The sequence below is a fragment of the Limulus polyphemus genome, unplaced genomic scaffold (genome assembly GCF_000517525.1).
Source record: "Limulus polyphemus unplaced genomic scaffold, Limulus_polyphemus-2.1.2 Scaffold5587, whole genome shotgun sequence".
NCBI lineage: Eukaryota > Metazoa > Arthropoda > Merostomata > Xiphosura > Limulidae > Limulus > Limulus polyphemus.
Genome location: NW_013671197.1, coordinates 27,706 through 51,976, shown reverse-complemented (window position 1 = coordinate 51,976; position 24,271 = coordinate 27,706). Strand labels below are relative to the sequence as shown.

General features: G+C 33.2%; 1 protein-coding gene across 1 annotated transcript in view; it reads right to left on the bottom strand.

Annotated features, from left to right (window-relative positions):
* Window positions 1–24,271, bottom strand: part of LOC106472763 — a gene marked incomplete at its 3' end in the record, with an annotated part of 44,404 nt that overhangs the window by 7,828 nt on the left and 12,305 nt on the right. The window contains exons 2-9 of the mRNA XM_022401296.1: window positions 20,406–20,583; window positions 16,969–17,153; window positions 15,908–15,943; window positions 14,877–15,016; window positions 14,266–14,439; window positions 5,453–5,551; window positions 2,626–2,728; window positions 1,910–1,986 (exon numbers count right to left, since the gene is read on the bottom strand). Coding sequence (XP_022257004.1) covers window positions 1,910–1,986; window positions 2,626–2,728; window positions 5,453–5,551; window positions 14,266–14,439; window positions 14,877–15,016; window positions 15,908–15,943; window positions 16,969–17,153; window positions 20,406–20,583 — 992 coding nt within the window. The remainder of the gene's footprint in view (window positions 1–1,909; window positions 1,987–2,625; window positions 2,729–5,452; window positions 5,552–14,265; window positions 14,440–14,876; window positions 15,017–15,907; window positions 15,944–16,968; window positions 17,154–20,405; window positions 20,584–24,271) is intronic.

Sequence of the window (24,271 nt, the reverse complement as noted above, 5' to 3'; positions counted from 1 at the left end):
AACAGCACCAGCTGCTAGCTGTCTTAGTGTAACCATGAATCCTGCAGCACCAGCTGCTAGCTGTCTTAGTGTAACCATGAATTCTACAGCATCTGCTGCTAGCTATCTTAGTGTAACCATGAATTGTATGGCAGCTACTGCTAGCTATCTTAGTGTAACCATGAATTTATGCATGTCTGTAGAGTTTTATACCGACTTGTACATTTGAGACTTATTCTAAAATCAGGATATTGTTTACAGCATGTTTTGGATATAAAGACAGAATACTGCTTGTGAAAACAGCAAGTTTACTACACCAATTTACAAGTCCTTGCTGTTACATGGGTACAGGTCAACATAACTCAAAAAACAAACATTATGCCTCTACTGAACCTACTGTCCTGGAAAACACACACGAAGTGAAAGTGACACATGTGCTTATTCAAATAACTTAAGATAAATAGCTTTGTACAGAATAAACTTTAGAAGCACATAGCTAAAAAACACACTAATCATTTCTGACTTTACATTTCGAGATTTTAATTATGAGGAAAAAATAAATGTAGTTAAGAATTAAATTGTCTGAATATTTGTTTTTTTAAAAAAGAAAAACCCATTTCTTTAACTCCACGTTTAGTGAAAATAAATACCAAAGTTAGATGCATCAATCTATATTGTGTGAAAAGCTGAATAATACTGTACTAGAAGGGTAGCAACCTGTAATCCATGCCTACATCTTTGAATAAAAACGTTCTGAAATAGCTTACTGTAAGTAGTATAATTGTTTAGTACACTAGTAGTTAGCAACATAAGCACACATTTCACATGTAGGCTATCGCAGTATTTCATGATCGCTATGGAACAAATCGTTGAACAAAAGGAAAATGATTAAATATTGGACCCAGTTACAAAAAGTAACACACTCCTACACAGCAGCATTGATTCAGCAAGTCTTAGATATTCCATCTTAGTCTTAATACCGATTTAATTCAACAGGTTTGATACTTAGACTATAAACATTTGTTAATTATAGTTTATCCAATATAGTATTATTAAAATTATGAACAATTTAGAATTGTAAGAGTTATGTCAAATATCAGTATTTATTCTACTAAAGCTGAAAGAAATAAACCCCCCAAAAAATGTGAATTAAACTGAACGAAAGCTAAATAAACATCAGAAAAAACATTCCACAATAATCAAATTTAAGAAAGATAACTTTAGCATAATACACGAACTTTAGTGAAATCACTAGAGAAAGTATTTTGAACTTCTGTAAAGGATTTTAATTGAAATAATATAAATTCTGAGGTACATAAATACACCTTGAAATACATTGCTAGTACTTCCATTAACTAGGTAAAAGAAATCTTTAAAAAAATTGTTTTTACACACGTGCACATCATATTATGTTGATAAATTTCCCACCAGTGAGCACCAGTTTCAATTAATAATTAGGGTACTTATCCATTTTTGTTTTATCATCCGCACTGTTACACTATTATATGTGAAGCTTAGTACATCGACAATAGCAGATAATGCTTACAAACATACAGATTAGTTGTGCCAGAGAAGAAGCAGTGTTGTAAAATCACTAATTACATGCATGAATAAAAAACATTTAAAACAAGAATGAAATAAAATTTCATTCTTCACCTTATAATACAAAAGTGTTCAAATTGTTAATGAACATGCAATGTTTTTCTAATGTTGAAAAAGCAATAATATATAGCTATATATATCAATTAAAAGAAAAATCGTTTGGATTTAATTTTTTTTTTATATATAGAAAATCCCCTATTAGGTAAATTCATCTCCAAGCATAAAGAAATTCTAGATACAGAACAGTCTCTAAAGTGCATTAGTTTTATTAGCATTTTTGTGCCAGTTTAAGTTCATTACTATCTTCAAAGATGACAATTCAACATACCACACAGGTAGAGGAGCAGGAAAAGAAGAAGAGGAAGTAAGACGAGAAGCAGGAGTTTCCTGTTGATTCTTGAGAACCTATTTAAAACAGATTGTATCATATTCATTCCTCATAACAGTTTGTCCTCATAAAAACCTTTGTTAAACTACCGCTAACACAAAACTACACTGAAAAAAAAAGTTAAAGCTTGAATCTCTTAATCTTCCAACAGCAATTTTTATAATATTGTGTACTAAAATCGCCCTTGTCTAATTTTGAAAAATTTCCTTTGGATGAGAAAAACAGTATTTCAGTGAAATGACCACAAGTAGCAGCAAAACACTTAAATGATACATATTACTAAACATTAAAGTCTTCACTACAATAGTGTATAAAAGCACCATAACCACAGACTAAAACCTGAGTTAACAAAACAAGAGAGCAAAGTTAATGGTAGGTAGATATACTTTCATTATAAAATCCACAGTACTGTTTATTTTTAACCTTCTGTATTATACAGCCAAATACTGGACTTAGATGATATACATTTAATCTAGTGAGCCAGTAACCAAGAAGTAAAAAGCTTTAAATTATTAGATCAACACATTTTACTGTTAAAAGAGTTAAAACTGCCTCTTCCTTTTTCAGACTTCAATGACCTTGAGTGATGTATGTTATTGAGAGATTCTTTCTTGGCTCTACAAACTACAATGAAATTTAGTTTCATAATTTCTCACCTGGAAAGAAACCATGTATCGAACAGAAGAACGTGAGAGACTAGCTTGTACAGATGTATCCATAAATAATGCCACAACCAACTAGCTTTCTCTGCTAACCACTCTAAAATGTAAAAATGACCATGTGTAATGATAAATTAATAAAACATTAAGGTTTTACTACCACTAGAAAACAAAGCAACAGTCAATTTTTCCCACAAATTGAATATTAACCTTATGTGCACATGTGGGGGTCAAACTGTGCATGGGTTACATTCAAATTTAATCAAATAACTTTATTATCAACACATGTCAATAAACTTGACATCAAAACTAGTTTATAAATCAAACTGAAATAAAAGTTTTAATTTCTTCATTTCAAAAAGAAATATTTAAATAAATTACCGATCTTCACTTCCCTGTATCATGTGACACGTTTTGGCTCCAAACGGCCCATTTTAGATTTTCTTTCTACAACTGTAAGTTTCCACAAATTAACCACATATGCTATAAATATTCCCTAACTAATATAAATTGATAGCTTCCGTCTTTACAGAGACATAAACAAATAAGTGATACCCATATGCCATACCACATATGCTATAAATATTCCCTAACTAATATAAATTGATAGCTTCCTTCTTTACAGAGACATAAACAAATAAGTGATACCCATATGCCATACCACATATGCTATAAATATTCCCTAACTAATATAAATTGATAGGTTCCGTCTTTACAGAGACATAAACAAATACGTGATACCCATATGCCATACCACATATGCTATAAATATTCCCTAACTAATATAAATTGATAGCTTCCGTCTTTACAGAGACATAAACAAATACGTGATACCCATATGCCATACCACATATGCTATAAATATTCCCTAACTAATATAAATTGATAGCTTCCGTCTTTACAGAGACATAAACAAACAAGTGATACCCATATGCCATACCACATTCTATCTTTCATAAAAATATCAATAATTTTCTCTGACATTTGCTACTGGATTACTTCTAATCAACAGATAAGATTCTACTTTATGATGATTCTAAGAGTCTATATTTGAAAACTTTGGCCTCAGTTAGTTTGCAATTGTGTAAGTTCAGCTTGACCAACTAACGATATTTAACCCACATATAGGTAAATTAGAAAACCAATTAAACTATAATAGTTTTAGAACATTTTTTTGTGTTAGATAATTTTTTTTATTGTAAACTGTATATCTGAATTAAAAAAAAAGCATTTGTAAGACAACGCCAGCATTACACTAAAAAAAATAACTGAACCTCAAAGACTTCATTGTTAAGAGTACAAAAACTTGAAAAAAGACAATATTTCAGACATAACTACTAGACTTATTGTTTTTTACAAATGTTTTTATTTATTGTTATGAAAGTAATTAAAATGTAAAAATTATAAACTTATCAGGTTAGATAAAAAACTAATGATAAAAAAATCTCTATAAGGAATGCAGGCGAGGTGCTTGTCTGTTATGTAGTTGTTAACTGTAACTTGTACTAAATTCTTGCTGGGTGATTCATTGCTTTGTTCTGCTAGTTTAGTAGTTAGACACAGTTCAAAGAACAATAAAACAATAAAATTAAAAGAAAGCAATTGTGAAAACATTAGAGGTGAAGCTGTTAAGAAAAATATAAGAACCTGTGCAAGTAGGGTTAGCATGGGTCCTTACAAGATTATCCTCAATAAGTAAATATGAATAAACCACATGGAAATTTTATGAAATGTGTTAAGAAAATAACAGACAATCTCTTAAGTTTAACTGTTTTTGATTGTAGGTATGTTTTAACTTTAATTCATTGACACACAAACTTTTATCTGCAAGTTTCTATGTGCTTTCAAAACTTTATCTTGGAGAGATACTTTGTGACTGTGTTCAGATTTTGGTTATACAAACTAAGGATACTTAAATGCCTGACATAAAAATATATATCATATGAGAAATTATCTCAACCAAACTTAAATCAACAGCAGGGTTAATATGATTATGTTGTGGTAGTCACAGTAACTGTTTGTGAAAAATGAAAAAAAAAAGTGATTTTTTTTTTAAATATCAAGTTCATAAATCAATAAAATCAACCTTGCCAATTGGTTACAACACACACACACATGTAAGAACATAATAAAACATTACTTTTATACAATAATAATATAATAAATTGTATATACAAGCCAACCTACTATATCTGAAAAAATCTATGTGTCAGTTCCATCTAACTGGAAACACAAATAAACTGAAACTTTCTTCATATTTTACCTTTTAGACATATATCATAATGAACTACAAGACATACCTATATTTTGATGGCTGTCTCACAACTATACTAGTCACATCGCGAGTGTAAGTGAGCCAATTTTGTATACATCACAAAAACATCAAATTGCATCATGCATTGAATACAATTTTTCCTGGGCTGACTGACTAAAACTGGACAAGGTACACTCAATTTTGTTTATTAACAAAGAGTTCAAGCTTTTATACAAATGCAAGACTGTATTTCAATGATTTGTTGAAATAAAATTTTTTGATTACTTACAAAGGAGTCGAGAATTACAAGTAGACTTTACTACTACTATATTTCATTAATTACAACACAGATCCATTATGCCATTATGACAAGTAGATGGTCTTAATTACTCAACAAGAACTGATGACCCAACATTGAACTCTGTTTACCAAATAACGTCAAGTCCAAAACAGTTTTATAATCTATACCAAATAATACATTATTATGAAAAAAAGGAGAAACATATATATGTGTACAACTGCAGGCATCATGAGCTCTACTATACTAAGTACAAGATAAACAGTCTTTACCTCTAAGTGTGTACCGAGATACAGGTTTCATACTGTTAGACATTCTTCCTTTGTGTTCGTGGCTTACATATACTTTAGAGTCCTGTTCTTCCCCTATACCTGCATGAAAAGATAGATATAGACTGGTTGCTCTATATACATTACAAACACTTTCTAGTAATGTGGTATTATCAACATATCAGTTTTCAATGAACAAACATAAGCTAAGGTGGAATCAAAGAACCTGAATAATATGGCCGTATTAACAACATATTAATTTTTAATGAACAAACATAAGCTGAGGTGGAATCAAAGAACCTGAATAATATGGCCGTATTAACACCATATCACTTTTCAATGAAAAAACATAAGATATGGTTGAATTAAAGAACCTGAATAATAAGGCTGTATTAACACCATATCAATTTTCAATGATCAAACATAAGCTGAGGTGGAATCAAAGAACCTGAATAATAAGGCTGTATTAACACCATATCACTTTTCAATGATAAAACATAAGATATGGTTGAATTAAAGAACCTGAATAACAAGATTGTATTAACAACATATCAGAGTTCCAAAATCAAATATATGCTATGGTGAGATAATGAGTTAAAGGCCCACCCCAAGCAGTAGGAATCAAGTAATGGAAACAAAGAACGAGTTACATTAGTACATCTCTAGGTTAGTTCACCTGAAGCTGTCTTGAAGAAATTCTAGAAACTACTATCATGTTAAACAGAATATTCCAGAAGTAAAAAGTAACAGCAAAGATTATATATGGATTGTTTTTCACCATTCTGAATAATGCTGAATATTCCAGTATGTTCTGGAATATTTCATAATAATACACTCGAACATTCTCGAATAACCTGGAACCTTCTAGAATAAACAGATACAGTGGAAGAGACAAGAAAAAATTTAAACTACCTTGAGCAACCCCTGTATGTTATTCAGTCTGGATAAAAGTTGGCATGAATTACTTATCTGTACATTGGAACAAAATGATGGGGTAAGAGTTATAAATCAAATATTCAAAAATAAGGATCACCCTAATGTAAATGGATGCAACTCGGCAGTTTCTTATCAATAACAAACACAAATCCACCCTTTCAGTTGTTGTTCGGTTTGTTTTTTTTAATTTTGCACAAAGCTACACAAGGGCTATCTGCACTAGCTGTCCCTAATTTAGCAGTGTAAGACTAGAGGGAAGGCAGCTAGTCATCATCACCCACTGCCAACTCTTTTACCAACGATTAGTAGAATTGACCATCACATTATAATACCCCCCATGGTTGAAAGAGCGAGCATGTTTGGTGTGATGGAGATTCGAACCTACGACCCACAGATTGCGAGTTGAGTGCCCTAACCACCTGGCCATGCTGGGTCTCTTTTAGTTGTTATAGCTACTCATCAATAGACAAGTTCTCAGTTAAACTTAATGGAGATTTAACTTTTTGTGAAAAGTAAAATTTTTTAAATAGCAACGAAGAAAATAGAGATCAAAACACCAGGGAATAGAAAAAACAACACCCAAAAAGCCTTGGCAGAATCTCAATTAAACCTGACACAAAAATGATAATGTATAATACAGTACTGCAGAATGTTAATAACAACACTGTAAAATGATGATTTAAGATTAAGTTAACGTTATCTTAAATTGAAAATGTATTTCCAATAATACTTACCTCTGCTGACACTTTAGCTATTCCTTGACATTGGCTTTGCCTATATTAGCATTGGTCTCGCATGCTCCAGTCTTTTATACCCCACTTAAATGCCCTTGGCAATATCTAACTTGCACTCTCTATCCTGACACTGTATATAAGCACCTCACTCAGAAAATGTAATCACTTCTTTGAGACTTACATCATCCCAGTCATAAAAAACCAGTTCTTAGTGGGGAGGAAGGGTGTCAGCGGAAGTAAGTATTATTGGAAATACATTTTAATTTTAGGAAAATGTTAACTTCCAAAACATACTTACCTCTTCAGCCGCTTATAGCCAGAATCCCACATTGAGAAAGTGTAGGGGCCGATAAGGGTACTGTCCATACAAAAAGCATCTGTATAGAATGGGTGTATTAAGATAATAGTGGTATCTAAGAGGGGAACTGCACAACATCCACAACAGGTACGCTCTTCATCCAGAACTTCACACTGGTATCAAGAGTGGAATAGTACATGAGTAATTATTATAGGACAGCCAGATAGCCATGGTTCCACAACTCATGGTTGGAATTACAGTGTCTTGGTCCCTATATCCCATGTTGGTGGCTAGGGCAATTGGACCACAATGTTATATATAGATATACTTTTGATTAGATCCCAACCTGTAGCCATAGCATGATGCATTCCAAACCACCAGAATTACAATGAGAAACGAAGCAACACTGAAATGGACAAACTTTCTCTTCCATCTGAAGAAGGTCTAAAAGGCATCACCTCAGGCTCGGAATGATGGGATCATGTATGCCGTACTCAACCAAAAGAACAGAACTCATCCAGTCTGGAATTATGAACATTCGTCCTCACTTTCCAACCGAGTGGACAAGAAGCATTCCATTTGCCCCTGGAATTATAGAGAGGTCATGGAACACTGTGTTCAACCAAGGACCTAGGATGGGACCACTTCATGGTCGGAATTATGAGTAGATAGTGGATCTTCATCCATGAACAATATACAACCTGACATTGTTCATAAGAAGAGCCAAGCACATCACAACCTGAGAGCGTAGGATCAAATTTGAACCGTCATTACTAGTAGGCTCCGCAGAGGCTGGTGCCACTCCTACTGACATCTGGGAAATACATCCAGGGACCAGAGTAGGAAGGCCCTCAGCTTTACCCTCTCCTCCAAGAGTCGAGGAACACACTCGAACACTCTGGAGGAAAAAGTTTCTGTCCACCACCCCAGCAACTGTAAATTGGGTGTGGTAAGGACTCCCTAGCTCCAATAGTAGAATCTGGGGAGTAGTTTACATTGGGTAGTCCAAGGAACAGTGCTCTGGAAACAGTACAATAGGTGAACCATGTTCCCTAAATTTTTAAAAGCAAACTGACCCCGATTTAATCAATCTGATGGTCAGCAAGGAAAAGCAGCATCCTGATAATATGGTAATACCATCTGGTAAGTGCCTAAATGGTCTTATGAAACACCTAATTTCTACATAGCTTGTTGCAACCAGAATGAATTATAAGCAAATGGGTTACTATTGCAGAATTGAATTGAAAAAAGCACACCTATCCGGGAAACACTCACCACAGAGTGGGATTCAGTGAAAGCAAGATGTAATGGACCCTGGGAAAGAAAGACAAGATTAATCCCTCCTCCTATGTATAATCTAGCATATGTTGTTAAAACAGCCATGAGGGGGGGGGGGTAGTGGAAAACCCTCAGAAGAACACTGCCAGATCATATAAAGAATGCGAGAGAAAAGCATTTGGAGAAGTCCACATACAGGCCCATAAAATGTCCCTCAGGGAATATTCTGTAAAATCCAGAATATGCAACATGGATATTTGCAAATCCACCTCAAAGGAAGTGGGAATAAATATCAAAAAACTGAAATATCCCAAAAAGTACGGAGGCAATACTATTACAAGGAAAGTAGTTAGAGTGAGCCACATAACACCTCCAGGCCTGACAGGACAAAAATTATCAGCGTATGATTCATTGCAGAGGTGAGAAATAGTTGGCAAAAGAATTGTGAAGAGGGATGTATCCCCTTCCCTGGTTGCCAGAAACTTAGAAAGAAAGAATCTATCAGGGTATAGAAGGACCTAATGGCAGAGATAAAGAGTCCTACAAACATGTCAACAACTCCAAACAATGACATCAGCATGTCAGCAGCAACAAATACCTATTAAGGGCAAGGTGATACAGGGTCTAAGAAGCTAAAGCAATGAATGATTGTAGAGAAAGGCATGTAGTACCACCTTAATATTTCAATTAAGTAATTGAAAAGGCCATTTGGGAAGAAGGCTGGATAGCACTTTGGAGTCTAAAACCATCAGATGTTTAAGATAACCAAAAGGAGATGAAAAAGTTGTCTGACCTAAATAACAGGAGACAAAGTTAAACACAAGTAAAAAACAGGCCAAAACAAGATATGGTGAACACATTTGATAAAGTGGGTACATGTTAAACCCCAATGAGCTGGGAAAAGTCTTGGTGTAGGTTGCCTCAATAAAGATAGCCAAAGAGAAAGATGCAGAGGTGGACTCACATGAAGAAACTGTAGAAGAGGAAATCATAGCTAGGCTGGCCAATCTATGCTAGTGACATCTCACATATAGAGGATCGAAATATAGCCAGAACTTTGAGTAACAGATAAAGTGAGGGAAAGTCAAAGATGTGCAATCCCATCCAGGCAAGACTGAATGCATCTACCACCCAAGCCTGAGGATGAGGTAATGGAGACTCCAAAGCTTGTAGTTGAATATCAATGTGTGTCAAAAGCCATTATTGGAAGCCCAAACTGAGAACAATTCTATTGGAAAACCTCATAACAGAGAATCCCTTTGTTCAGGAGAAAGTGAGGACTGAGACTGATAAACTGCTATGAAATACATCATCCCAGGAAAATGCAAGGTAGGAGGCTGATATGATTGGAATAGGCCCCATAGAGAAAGAACAAAATATAAGAGACCAACAGAATTGATGAAATGTCTCATGAGGATATTCCCCAGCAAGAGATCTAGACTTTGTACTATTGCCTGTTGGACAGCAAGAAGTTCAAAATTATTGATGCAAAATGAAGCTTTGTCCTCCCTTCATATAACCTGGAATTCCTGACCTTGAGGATGCACACCTTATCCCTGAAGTGAAATAGCTGTGAAGAGATAAACTATGAACAGAGAGACAGCGTACATTTATATCCCCCCCCCACACACACAAATTATATATATACACGCTAATGATATAGTTCATTCAAACCACCACCACACAAAAACTAAGATGTTGCTCCTGATGAAAGGGAATGGAAAATTCAGTGGATTGAAGTTCCAGATCCATTAGTTGCAATGGGACCACTGAAAAGATCTGAGGGAAGCCCACAACTCCAGAAATAGAACCATCCCTGTAAGTAACAGCCTGATTGCCCGTTCCATAGCCTGGAACTGGATGGGAGTTGGCTGAGCCGTACATAAAACATGGTGAAAACATGTACAACCCAGCAGAAGACATATGGCTAGAAACCTGAACTACAGAACCTGATCCCTGTATACAAAATGTAGCTAAAGAAAAGATGAATACACTATGAGAATGTGGAGAAATGCCTCAGCAACCTCAAACTTGGGCATTCACAGACCTGGTGTGGGGTGAGAAAGGACTCCATTGTGGACTGGGGAAGAACGAAGAATGAGTTTAGATGAGAAAGAACGATGATCATCTGTGAATCTCCCCTCGTCTCAAGCACAACAAATAAACATGAATAAAATCCCAGTAGAACAGAATCAACTGTCTCCACCACCCCCGTGATCAGATACTCTGATAGCCATGAAACGAAATCCACACCCCACTATTCAGATGGAGATGAAAATATCAGAGGAGAGAAGATAATGGAGTTGGAGAACTGAATGGAAAGACTAACCTTGATACCAGAACCTAAAGTACCCATGGATTTGCAGTGAAGAAATATCAGGTGTCCATCAATAGTTGTAACCTCACTCTAACTGACCCCCTCCCCCACCTAGGGTGATACCCAAATGGAATGGCTCTGAAACTAAGGTCTGAGTCTATTCAGCTGCTAGAGCAAAAAAGTCAAAAACATCAAAAATACAAACTGCTGATGGCAATTCGCAATACAAACTCCTCGCGAACATCCAGTGACAATAAAAAAGAAGGCACATGTAACCCCCAGAGACTACAGCAAGTAAACAAAGTCACTTCACCAAGGTATCTAAGGGACCCCAGTCGTCCACAATTTGATGTGGGGACCAATGATAGGCTGCCAACAATTTTCAGGGGAAGAAACATGACAGAGCAAGAGTGAGGAGCAAACAAATAAAAAAAATGTGATTGGATCATAGTGATCACATGAACCAACTTGGAACCCCACATATCCAAATTTAAATGAGTTTAGTCTGTGGAATTAAAAAAATACATCCCCCCCTCCCCTGAAGATGGAAAGCCAAAGCATACCAACAGACAAATGAGGGTACAAGGTATATCTATCCCATCATGTAAAAAAAAAGCAGTAAATCTCTCAGCATGAACCAGGAATATCAAGTGAAGAAGGGAAATTAAATAGTCCCCCCCAACCATTCCACCATCAAGGGAGGAGTAGACTCAAAGGTCACAGAGAAAAGCCCCCAAAATCTCAGAAACCCAAAGGACTAATTGAAGAAAAGTAGTAAGAGGTGGGTGATCCAAATTGGACTCGTGAGAAGCTGACTTAATAAAGAAATGCATCTGAAAAACCAAGTCCAAATTCTTCCCAGACGAACCATGATCAACAAAGAAGCAACTTCAGAAGCTCCAGGAGAAAACACCTCCAGGCCAAATGTATGTCACCATCTCCCAATGGATCCAAACACTGACAGCTGCAACTGAGAGTGACACCCCCCCCAACCCCGAACGTAGAGGGTCGCTAGATAATAAAGGAGGAATAGGGGAGGTCGGATTAGCCGCTGTGTTGACAACAGTAGGACAGGAGTTAATACCTCAAAACTTAACGTCAAAATTTTTTTTTGTGGTTATTAAAGGAAATTAAATTGATATGGAAATCCACAAGACAACACAAAAATTTCAATCCATAATGGAACAAACCACATTGTCGAGAAGATGTGATTCCATTAACTGGGTGGGGTACTTATACACAGTATCAAGATAGAGGGTGCATTGACACAGGTGGAGGGATTTGCAAGTTAGATATTGCCAAGGGCATTTAAGTGGGGTATAAAATACTGGAGCATGAGAGACCAGTACTTAGACAGGCAAAGCCAAAGTTGAGGAATATCTAAAGTGTCAGCAGATGGTAAGTATGATTTGGAATATATGCAATTATGCCAAGAAATTATACTTTAGAGATAAATCATTACCTACACAAACAGAAAAATCTCAAGTGTAAGTTTCATCAAAGCATACAATAAAAAAAGATACAAAAAAGTTAGAATTTTATTATATCTCTACTATTTTATATAAAATTATCTATATACAAAAAAAATATTTTTAAAAACTATTAGTACAGTTAATTAAAACTTTCTAGCATTGAATTATATAAAAATTTTACTAAATAATAAGTTTGAAAAACAATATTGTAGAAGAATTTTGAAAAAGACTGAAAGTTTATTCTGCATTTTCAGAAAGCTTTTCTCTTAGGTGCTAACTTTCTAATTTCCATCACTGAAATTCATTAATAGTACTTTAGAATGACCTGTCTTTGTATAATATAAGTCTTAAGATTGACCAAAATCAAGCTATGTTTACAGTCCTGCAAACTGCACTTATCCAAGCCTTGGACTCTGGACTCATTTCATTACTATCTTACACCTTGGTCACTGTTCAGTTCATAGTAGCTAAACAATGGTCTTTATTCAGTTCCTACTGTATAAATCTAGTCAATATTCATTTTTATACTCCAGGTTAAGTAGTTAGCTCACAGGATCACCTACAAAAGTTGTACTATTTTCAAACCAAGACCCAAAACTCAAGCACTTTCAATTAGTTGACTATCCTTCTAAGGGTATTTTTTACATCAACAGGCCCCCCCTCACGAGCTAGTGGGGGACATTTTTGTTGAAAGAACATAAATAAATAAAAACACTACCTAATCTGGTTTTTCTTAATTTGAACTATAATTTTTTGGATATTTTTATTGGCTAAAATGAAAGCATTTCCTGCATTATTTTATGATTAGGGCTGTGAAAAGTGATTTGAAGTGGTAAAGTAACTGAAATTAATGATCTCATCATGAGCTTAACGTCCAAGCACAAGAAAAATGCAAGTCTCCAAATGACACACAGAGGTATTCAAGAACCACCTTGGTAGATATTGTGCAGCAAGCCAAGTACAATATTATGCCTGTAGCTACTTTCAAAGTGTTCCAGTCTGTTCATCCTACTACTGACTATCGCGATGCTTTAACCTTCCCAGCCAAATTTCAGGTGAAATCGTTCATATTTAAATTGAAAACTAAACATAAAAAGGTGATAGCAGAAGCATAAAAGGTTGACAATTGCTTAATTAATGATGCTGTAAATGTGGCTTTATTGATATATACTGAATTTAATTCCAGCAGATAGATCTTAGTACTTGAGAGTGCTGTATTTCATTTAAAATTTATCAATTAACAAACAAAAACTTGTCTTGATATATATCCAAAACCACCCTCTTTGGGAGTTTGCGGATTGAACTTACTTTTAATATTTGAGTGTAAAGACATCCCTTGGTTCTAGAGGGACATGTTAAAAAGATTGTTCAGTCTTTAGTTTTTCAACATTTAAACTTTGATTCCCCAGTTATCACTACATAAAATATCATCATCTTCTTTCCAGTTAGAATCAGCATTTGGTTTAACAACACTCTATAGAACTTTGATCTGGGTGGGGAAAAAGAAAGAAATCTAGCCAAAAAGTCTGATAGCCTCATACACTTGTTTGCTATTAAAAGAGTACAATAGTTACATACAAACAAAATTTTCTCCAGCCATTTCCCAAGCATTAAGATATATATAAAGCTCCCATGAACAACATTCTCTATCATCAACTTAGCTAGGCTGATGAGAGTTGACACAAATTAAAACTGCAGATCACTATCTGAGAGTTGTTGACCAATATGAATGCATGCAGTTAATTTTAGAATCTAACTGAATACCAACAGATTAAACTTACCATATATATATTCTAGTTTTTTAAAGATTTTAGTGTTCTCCTTGTTTCTGTGACGATGGGAAGGGTTGTATTTCTGTTTTCTATTATCAGAGTCATAAGTTGAAAATGTTCCTAACTTATTAGAGTTGTGAATTTCATTTGTATTTTGAAAACTTTCAATTTTACTCCTTACACCTGGAAAACAAAATGGAGAATGTAAACTTCACCTGGAAAACAAAATGGAGAACATAAAGTTTACATAGAAACACAAGAATATCGTTTTAGGAAAGATGAAAATTTTGACCCGACAACTACTTTTTGAAATAAAAACTATTTCCAGTTATTCAAAACATATTCAGATTTCAAACTAAGAAACAAAGTTACTCTTAATTTTGCACACACTATTACTAAAACAAATCACTAATGTTAAAGATGATTCTTATTTAAAACCAATTTTACATTTCAAACTTTAACCAAAGAAAATATAATACTTGTTATAAATTTCTTAATACAAATAAAGTAAAAGAGCAATTCTTGTTCATGAAAATATTTCATCCATCATCATCCCAAAGCAAGAAATAAGAGAATGTACTGAATTCTTGATCACCTGGAAACATTTTAAATTGCCCTACCTCTTACTGCTCGATTGTGTCCACTCTCATCAAGTTCCGTAGGAGACAGTGATGATGAACTACGGGTGAAGTGAAGACGACAACGTGACATGTTAGGATTTTCGTAATTCTCTGCTGTGACACTAGTACAATAGCTTGCACTATAAAAAAAACAAACCATCATAAGAGAGAATCTTAATAAAAGTGTGTTGCTATTTTTTCTTTGTAGTTTAAAAACCAATGACATACTTAAGTAATATCAATAACCTTAAAGGATATATTTTTCCTAATGAGTGTTTTCTGTCATATATTTACTATTAAACCACATGCAATCCTCAACTTATGTATCTTGTAGTTGACTAAAAGAAAGTTAACATTAAAATAATAATTTAACCAATGTACAATACATTTTTTGTATCTATATATAGATCACATATTTTTGCCACTATGCTAACCAAATGTTTTACATATTTAACCAGTTTATCACTTTAGTTCTTGCCAGTAGTCAGAAAACCAGATGTCAAATATCCAGTTTCAGAGCTCTGTCTTTAATAGTCATATAGAATACAAAGAAATGACTTGCACTTTTAAAGATCTAAATTAAACTCTCTGTCAGTACATTTAAATGTTTATTAATAAACATACAAGTTATTATTTACACCTGATGGAACTCCTTAGTAAAAGGGCATTTTCTAAATAAGGATTTTATAATTCTTTTGCAACAGTAAATGACTGAAATTATTAGTTTTTATAACTTCATGAAAAATGACATGTTTGAGATTTACTTTGAGTCTACAAATTTAAAAAGTGAAATCCTTTTAAAGAATGCTTAAATAAATCATCCAGATGTTATTATTTTTTATAATTTTGTGAAATGACATTTGAAGAGTATTTCAAATCTACAAACCTAACAATGAAATCTATTTTCAATCTTTACTTTGAAAGAATATTTACATACTTCTCAATATCATTAAAACTGTTCTAATTATAAATAAAAGATCACAAAAAGTAGAAAATGTTTTGTCAAAATCTCTAGTAATGTCAGATCTTACCTTGTGGCATAAGTGTAGTCAGTTTTTATGTCGTCTCTGAAATAATGAAATTAATATATTTTTAAAATATTATAATTTACTTCTTGCTTTATTTTTTTTATTAGCACAGGAATGTGCTGTTAAAATATCAGGCACTCTTGTTGTCAACTTACACAAAATTTAGCATAATATACATTAAATTGAAGATATAAAAAAACAACAACAATATGAACAACATTTAAATAATAACTGTCAATTATGGATGAATTATCCAGGACCTATTCACAAATCTTAGTAATATTAGAATTCATAAACAGATCCAGTAATATGTTCATTACACATTGTTATCATGTTAACAACAAGTGATGAAGTTATTCTAACTAAACATCTGTTATGTAATGGGTTTTATAGTTATTGCAGTTATAAAAAGTAGCTAATCCACAAGGGACAAGTTCTCCAGTCCCTAAACATGTGTGTGTAAGTTGATTCTACATAAAACAATCCCAAATGGTGCTAAAATAGAGATAAATACATTGGACATGACAGGTGTAATAAAACAATCTAGTTTAAACATACATTTTTCCCATAACACCTAAAACATTCAGTCATGTAAGTGTTGCTTTCTTCAGCTGAAAATTATTGGTGTAGTTCTTATTTGAAGTTTAATGCTTTTACTCTTATTAAAGAAGTTTCTTGTTGATATTTTATCAAGTTTCTTATCACATTTAATTGAATAATATTTATACAAACTCGGTACATGAAATAATCATTTCAAACTTGAGGCTAACAACAGACAGACATGTCAAATTGTATAACTTGGTAACAAATAATCTTAGATACTTTTAGAACTGGAAAGTTTAGGTTCAGATGTAAACATGGAAAATTAAAAGTAATTTGTTTAGGCCTTTTTATAAGCTTTTTTTTTTGTACAAAAATCACATTTAAACTTTACAGTTTTTTTAAAATAACTGCACCAAACAGAGAGGTCTGCACAAGTAATTTAAAAATACTAATAGTTTCTTACCAAAAATCATGGATGTTAATTTACTTGACTTAGAAAAGATCATCCCAAAAATACTTACTCTACATCACCATCGCTGAAACCACTTGAATAGTCACTGTACGAATGATGTCCAAAACCTGAAGTCTTCAATTTGGAGCCGGAGGTTTGGATACTTTTGTTGTTAACAGCTGAGGAAGAGGTGCTTTTACTTATCAATACTTGATCCTCTGACTTAGTTGTCTTTTCTTCAACTACTTTTTGCACCTAAAGAGAGCAGGATAAAACTGCACTAGATATATAAACAAATACCAGTTTACTAGCACTACCTGTCCACTGCCTATATGTGAAGATGAAGCTTTATTATTCCTTGGTTGACAAGATTCCTCTAGCAAGAGATAATTTCCTGTTTATTTTTTGTCAAAATCAGTTTAGTCACTTGAGAGATTTCAACAAGTAACATGCAACTTCTTTTACACAGAATAAGTAATCAGTGAATCAGTTAAAAATCTTTACTTACCACAGGATATTTGGGTACAAAAACAATTACTGCAAACTTATGTTTAACAAATAGACATCTGGTTGTCTGTGTATATGCAACATGCTAATATAAATGACGTGCATGTTCGTGATACATTTCACTGTAACACAGATAGATGCATAAAATACTACTTCAAAGATTTTTAATTTTAGGCCGTCTAATACACAAAATAAATTCCAAATCAAATGACTAACATACTACACAATATCTATCCCTATTCATCTTTTTTGAGTGAAGTTGTTGATGAGCTAGATGTTAGTGTGTAAAACTAGCTTCCATCTAACAATGACATATTAAAGAACAGTCACACGTATACCTAGGACGTCTAAATTTAAATCACCGATACATTTGTTTTATTCTAGATGTTTCAATATATGCATATTCGTTCAATTTTTTTAATTGTCCTAATGTACAAGTTTAAAATAATAAATTCAATGTCTCTTAATATGAAGTTTATACACACACTTGAAAGTAATATAACAAAAAAGGACAATAACAAACTCTGGACAATGAGAACTCATAAGCAATCTACATGTACAGGCACATATACTTTTTTCTTTTTTTTATAAATTTCACAATGTTTTATTAAATAAATTAAAGTTTCAAAGTTGCCAATCACAGATACTGTATCTCCTAGTAAAAAGGGGGAAAAAATAAAAAAATCAGCTATGAAAGTGACCATTTTATTAAAATTAAAAGTTATTTCTCATGTAACGTAAAGACAACTTTAAGATGAATTTACAGATGTGTGCAAGGGCATTCCCAGTGAGGGCTTGCACAAACCTTTCCATAAACCATGCCTTCCTAGTTGCCCAAATGGGTGCTTAAGTCAATGAATCTTTCTTGAATAAACAGTGATACCTGGTGAGCAGATGCATGATAATCAATGGAGTTAAGGGGTCATCCATTGAATACTTATAAGCTGTAGACACACAGAAAAGTAGAGTGCATTATTGTGGGAAACATATGACATTTATCAAACTGCAACTGTTGAAAGTAGATAATGAGTGATCTCTTGCCTTGTGTAACTACTGTCACAAAACAAGTTATGATATAATTCTTAACTAGATGCCTTACAACACATGTAACATCCAATTGGTTATGTAACAGTGGTTACACAAGGCAAGATATATTGGGTCTCTGTTCCTCCCATAAAATGCTGAAGGGTGTACAGTGGGGTAAGATTTTCAATTTTTTTAAACAAATAGGGTATAGTTGTCACCCAAGGAAAAAAATACAATCTAAGAAGCTAATATAACTTGGATTACTCAATATATGTCAGCTTTGCCAATCAATATGACATATAATTCAGTGAGGTTTAGAAATAAATGTGGTTAAGTAAGCCAGCTGGTAAAAGTAGAAAGTTTCGAAGTTATATCTCAAGCCTTGTCTTTATGAATAAAGATTGTTTAGATTTTCCTTCCTAAAAATAAAATACAGAGTTCAAGAAAGTATATTTCAAGTGCTTGAATTTCCATATTTTCATTGTTCAACAATCTTAAAATTCTTTAGTTTCAGGAGGTTTCATTTCCTGGATCTTCCACTAGAGGCACTGTCTCTGAACTCTCCCTGCAAAAAGGGCTGGGAATGCCCCTGATATGAATTACAAGTCAAAAGATATACATTTATACATGTCATTAGTTAGGTTCCGGGAACACTGTATACAGTATTTTAGCTCCTCATCTAAGAAAGAATATTGACTTATTGGAAAGAGTTCAGAAAATGGAATGAATTCAGCCATAGAAAGGCAAAAGTTTACAATCTCTTATTTTCTCTCCAGAAAAGAAGGGTAAGAGAAGGATGAATAAGATGAAGACATTTTATTTCTTTCTGCTGAATTCTGAAGAAAATAGGATGGAAAGCATTCTTAAGAATTGAAGCTCCAAGTAAACTAATTTTATATTTTCTGATAGGTGATTAGTTTGTGGAACAGCTGCCACTATCAGTTGTGGAAGCAAGCACCTCTGAAGAGCTGAATAGAAGAACTGATGATTTCCTAAACAATAAATGGTGGGTTCAATTTTTACTTTTCTTTTTCTTTAAAGTAGGTGTGCAGGAACAGTGTGTTAGAAATAAATTATCCCTTGTTGTCTTTATATTACATGTTATGTTTAATAAGGCGCATCTTTTTCCTCTATTTTGTAGATGTAATCATTGAATTTAACCCTGAAAATATAAAACGTATACTAAATACATTTAAAGTGTTCTTAAAAGTCAGCTGTTCACTAAATTTTCAATATATAGTACATCATCCAAACTAAAATTTATTATGCACTACTAGTGTTGTAGATATAATTTGTAATTTACCTACTTTGCCCACTATGAAAACAATTCTCATATCAAACAAAAATTCTCAAGTATTTGTTAATTATAACATGTGATCAAAAGAACTCAAATACAATTAAAACATTACTTTTCATATTGAAATCTGGAAAACTTTTTATGCCAAGATTTACTTATTTCGTAGACAGGTTCATTCTTTGACCACAACTGTCTGTTAAAATAATTTCTAGACTATATTGGTTCATTCTTTGACCATAACTGTTTGATAAAATAATTTCTAGACTATATACTGGTTCATTCTTTGACCATAACTGTCTGATAAAATAATTTCTAGACTATATTGGTTTATTCCTTGATCACACATGGCTGATAAAATAATTTACGACTATATTGGTTCATTCTTTGATCATAACTGGCTGATTAAATAATTTATGACTATATTGGTTCATTCTTTGATCATACCTGGCTGATAAAATAATTTATGACTATATTGGTTCACTCTTTGATCATACCTGGCTGATTAAATAAATTATGACTATATTGGTTCATTCTTTGACCACAACTGTCTGATAAAATAATTTATGACTATATTGGTTCATTCTTTGACCACAACTGTCTGATAAAATAATTTATGACTATATTGGTTCATTCTTTGATCATAACTGGCTGATTAAATAATTTATAGACTATATTACCTGCTCTGCTACTTCTTTTTGTGTTCTTAATTCTCTTATGCTATGGGAATGTGTTTGACTTGCATCTGCACCACGAGCACCAACAATTGTTGGAGCTGCCTGATGATGAGTGTGGTGCTGACGATGTCGCCGGGAGATGCTTGGTGACCGACTACTACTGTGTCGATGAACTAGTCTTCTGTTCAAACATCAGAAAGTAATTAAAATTTTAGTTTGCTATTGAAGTAGAGGTAACAAAAGTTCAAAATTTAACTATTATATTATTGATGTACATCAATAAACTTGGCATCAAAACATAGTTAATAAATTTTAACACAAGAGTTAATTTCTTAATTCAGAAGGAAATATTTGAAACAAATTGCTCAATACACACTCTTGTACATAACATAACACATCCACATTACACGTTGTTCAATTTATAGTTTATTACTTTTACCATTCAATGTAAACAATGCTTAATCAATTAAAAACTCAAACATCACTTACTGACAAGCTACAATAAAAGATAACCTTTCACCTTCTTGATTTACTGGGATATCAATATATTTAGTAAATTTACCAGAAATGCCTCTCCAATTTCTTCATTCTTTTGAAATCACTTGTTTACTCATACCTACCTATCTAACGTTTATAACAAATAGTAAAAGACGATTCTGAACCACATAAATCGGATGGTTGTTTATCAATTTTATGGCAAGGAAAGCCAAACTTTGCTATGAAATACTGAAGTGTGTTTACTAAAATTGATGCTCCAAACAGGAATTAAGTTTTATAGCCTATTTACACATTTTTACAGTATTTTTATTCCTATCATGAAATTCACCTTTCATGCTTATGGACTCTGTAAATTCTCAGATGAATCTTTAGGATATATAATTTATTTAAAAAATCTAATTTTTGTGTGTATAACATACTTGTAATGTTTACTAAAAGTGTGCCAAGTTTTATGAAGATACATGAAGTAAATTTAGAATTATATTGTAATTGTTGCATCTTTGTTTTATCCATAACAGAGATTTAGTTTAGAGAAATGGATCACAAAGATCCAGAGTATCTGCAAGCCCTTCCCAACTGGGGTGTTCAGAAATGTTTGTGTTCCTCTTCACCCTACAAGTGGTTGATTTAAGATGTTTAAAATAAGTTAGTCACTGGGCTAGCTTAAAAGTATCTTAAAGTTGATACAAAGAAATTGAAGCAAAGTATATGCAGCATTAAGAGGGAGGCTTGATAGATTGAACATCAAGGCTTAACCATACTGCCCTAGTTAGATGGCACCTTTTCAGGATGGCAGAAAATTATAACTCCTATGCCCAAAATTTGCCGAGGGGAGGAAATATAGGAGAACCTCAAGAAAACCAACATTACAGTACATGTGTTGATTGAATGATCTACTTTTCCCGTATTGTTGCATCTGGAATTCAGTTGTCATTTTCCTTACTGATCTGGTAAAAAAAATAACTTGAATGGATCCAATTGGTTCAACAGAGAAGTCTACCTAATTTTCTACAAGTAAAAAAATCTAAATACATAAACTGTGTTGTGATAAATGTCATAATAGCTCTCTCTTAGGCATGATCAACATAACTAACCAACAGACAAATGTCATTTGACACTGTAAAAATCAAGTGTCTTAATATTCTTACAATCCCTCAAAAAAAAAAAGAAAGAAAGAAAGAAAGAAAAATAAAGCAACTTGGCATTACTAACATTGCATCATTACTACAGGTAAAGAACGTTATGTTTTCACCCCCTGTGTTTGTGTGTGTTTATCAGCAGGATTTCTCAAAAATGGCTGAATTGAATTGGACAAAAATTGGTATACAACTTAGAAGTGATTAGCTTTTGGAGGGTTAAACTCAAAGGTCAAGGTCACAGCAAGTTTGCAAAAATAGAAAAAATCCCTATCCATTAACATGGGAACTGATTTTTTACACTATTTTTGCTCTATAACTTAGTCAAAAATGATCAGATTTTGATGAAACTTGGTGGACACATGTAGGATAGTATTCCTCACCGTCCTCCCAAAAATGGTCCGTAACTGTTGAAAACAATGGACACGTTCACTCTTAGTAAAAGTAAATATTTAAGCACACCCTTTATTTTTCAAGAAATCATCAATTCTTAAACTCCTGTAAAGTGCTGACCACCACTACTGCTAATGCCAATTCACTCCATCAGTCAACTACCCTATTAAGAAAATGATATTGTCTTAATCTTGAATCCTTCTGTTCCAATAGATTCAGAACATAGCACAGAGCTTGAAATTAATGCTAACAAAGTAGCAAATTGCTGGTTAGTGCTGTAGTTTTAGTGTTTAGTAAAACATAAAAGGTACTAAAAAATAAATTGATAGTACACAGTTAAGAAGGGACCTTTGCAGATTCTTACTGGTGAGTATCAATACGCCTAAGATGTGTACATTTCAGTCATTTATATTACAAGATTCTGAGTACAGAAACAAGGTTTCGATAGGGACCTTTGCAGATTCTTACTGGTGAGTATCAATACGCCTAAGATGTGTACATTTCAGTCATTTATATTACAAGATTCTGAGTACAGAAACAAGGTTTCGATATGATTTCAGAACTCTTGACGAAATTCTCTAGCGTGTCAAATTCTGAGGCTGAAGCTTATAAAATGTTGAAACAACTGTGTGACCATTAATAATCCAAGTTGGCATCTTTTAGTCTAACATTCAGGCTGATTGTGAATCACCATTTGTCTTCAAAGGTCAAAATTATTACACACAAGATGCTTGATGATCTGATTAAAGTAGTGGTTTCAAAGATTTCAAACTGTGTATATATAAAGGGTAGATCAATCAGATCTGACAAAGAAACAAATCACCTGCTCCACAGCTCACCCATGAATATGTAAGTCAACCTTATTGCATACTCTTATTTCAATGATAGTTGCACGACTGAGGTATCCGCACATACAAGATACATGAACTCGCCTGTTGTTTACATGGGTCAAACCAATTTATACAGTATGCTACATACATAACATCCCTCCTCAAAATATAAATGTATTTGATATTGTTGATTACTCTATAATCAGTAATGGCATTTTAAACATTAAAATTAAGTCATTTTTTTACTTTTTTCCCATGCTTTTGAGCCAAAATTTCCATATATAAGTGTGACAAACTTTTTGTGCATTAGCTCAGAAATCTGTGTGTGAAATACTCTACGCAATGACAAAGTTTCATCATCATTGGGCACTTTGTTTCATTTGCTAGTGTCACGTTAATTTTGTGCTACTCATTTAAGATGCGTGGCATGGCCGAGCTAGGTATCGGGAAATGTAGATAGTGAGACTGAGAGGATGGCTTCAATTCATTTGTTTGGTTGTCAAGGCAATTAGCACATAGTACAGACAGCTACATTCCTACCATCTGGCTTATGCAGTACAGTCTTTCCAGCAACATAGTTAAAAGTACTATGCCCAAGTGGTTGTTCATCGGAGATAATAATGAAGTATGGATCACATAAACTGCAGATGTTTCATCTTTTTGTTTTCAGATTCTTCTTAACAATTCACAACTAAAACAAATTTTAAACTTAATGGCTTCTAATTCTTCACCAGCTTTTGGCACTTAAATAGTAACTTCAAATAATAAAATACATTTTTGTAACAACAGTTGAATACTGTAGAGAGTGGTGACCAAGGAGCTCATGCCTAGATACAAAATATGTTAAAATAAGAACATTGTTACATGTCATTAAAATGTTTTAACATCAAAAATATTTGAAAATAACATATGACACAGATGTGTAAATATAAATAGGATATATACATACTTGTTCCCATTTAATACATGAAATAATTAATCATGATCCAGTTAAAGTTAATTCTTGAGAAGA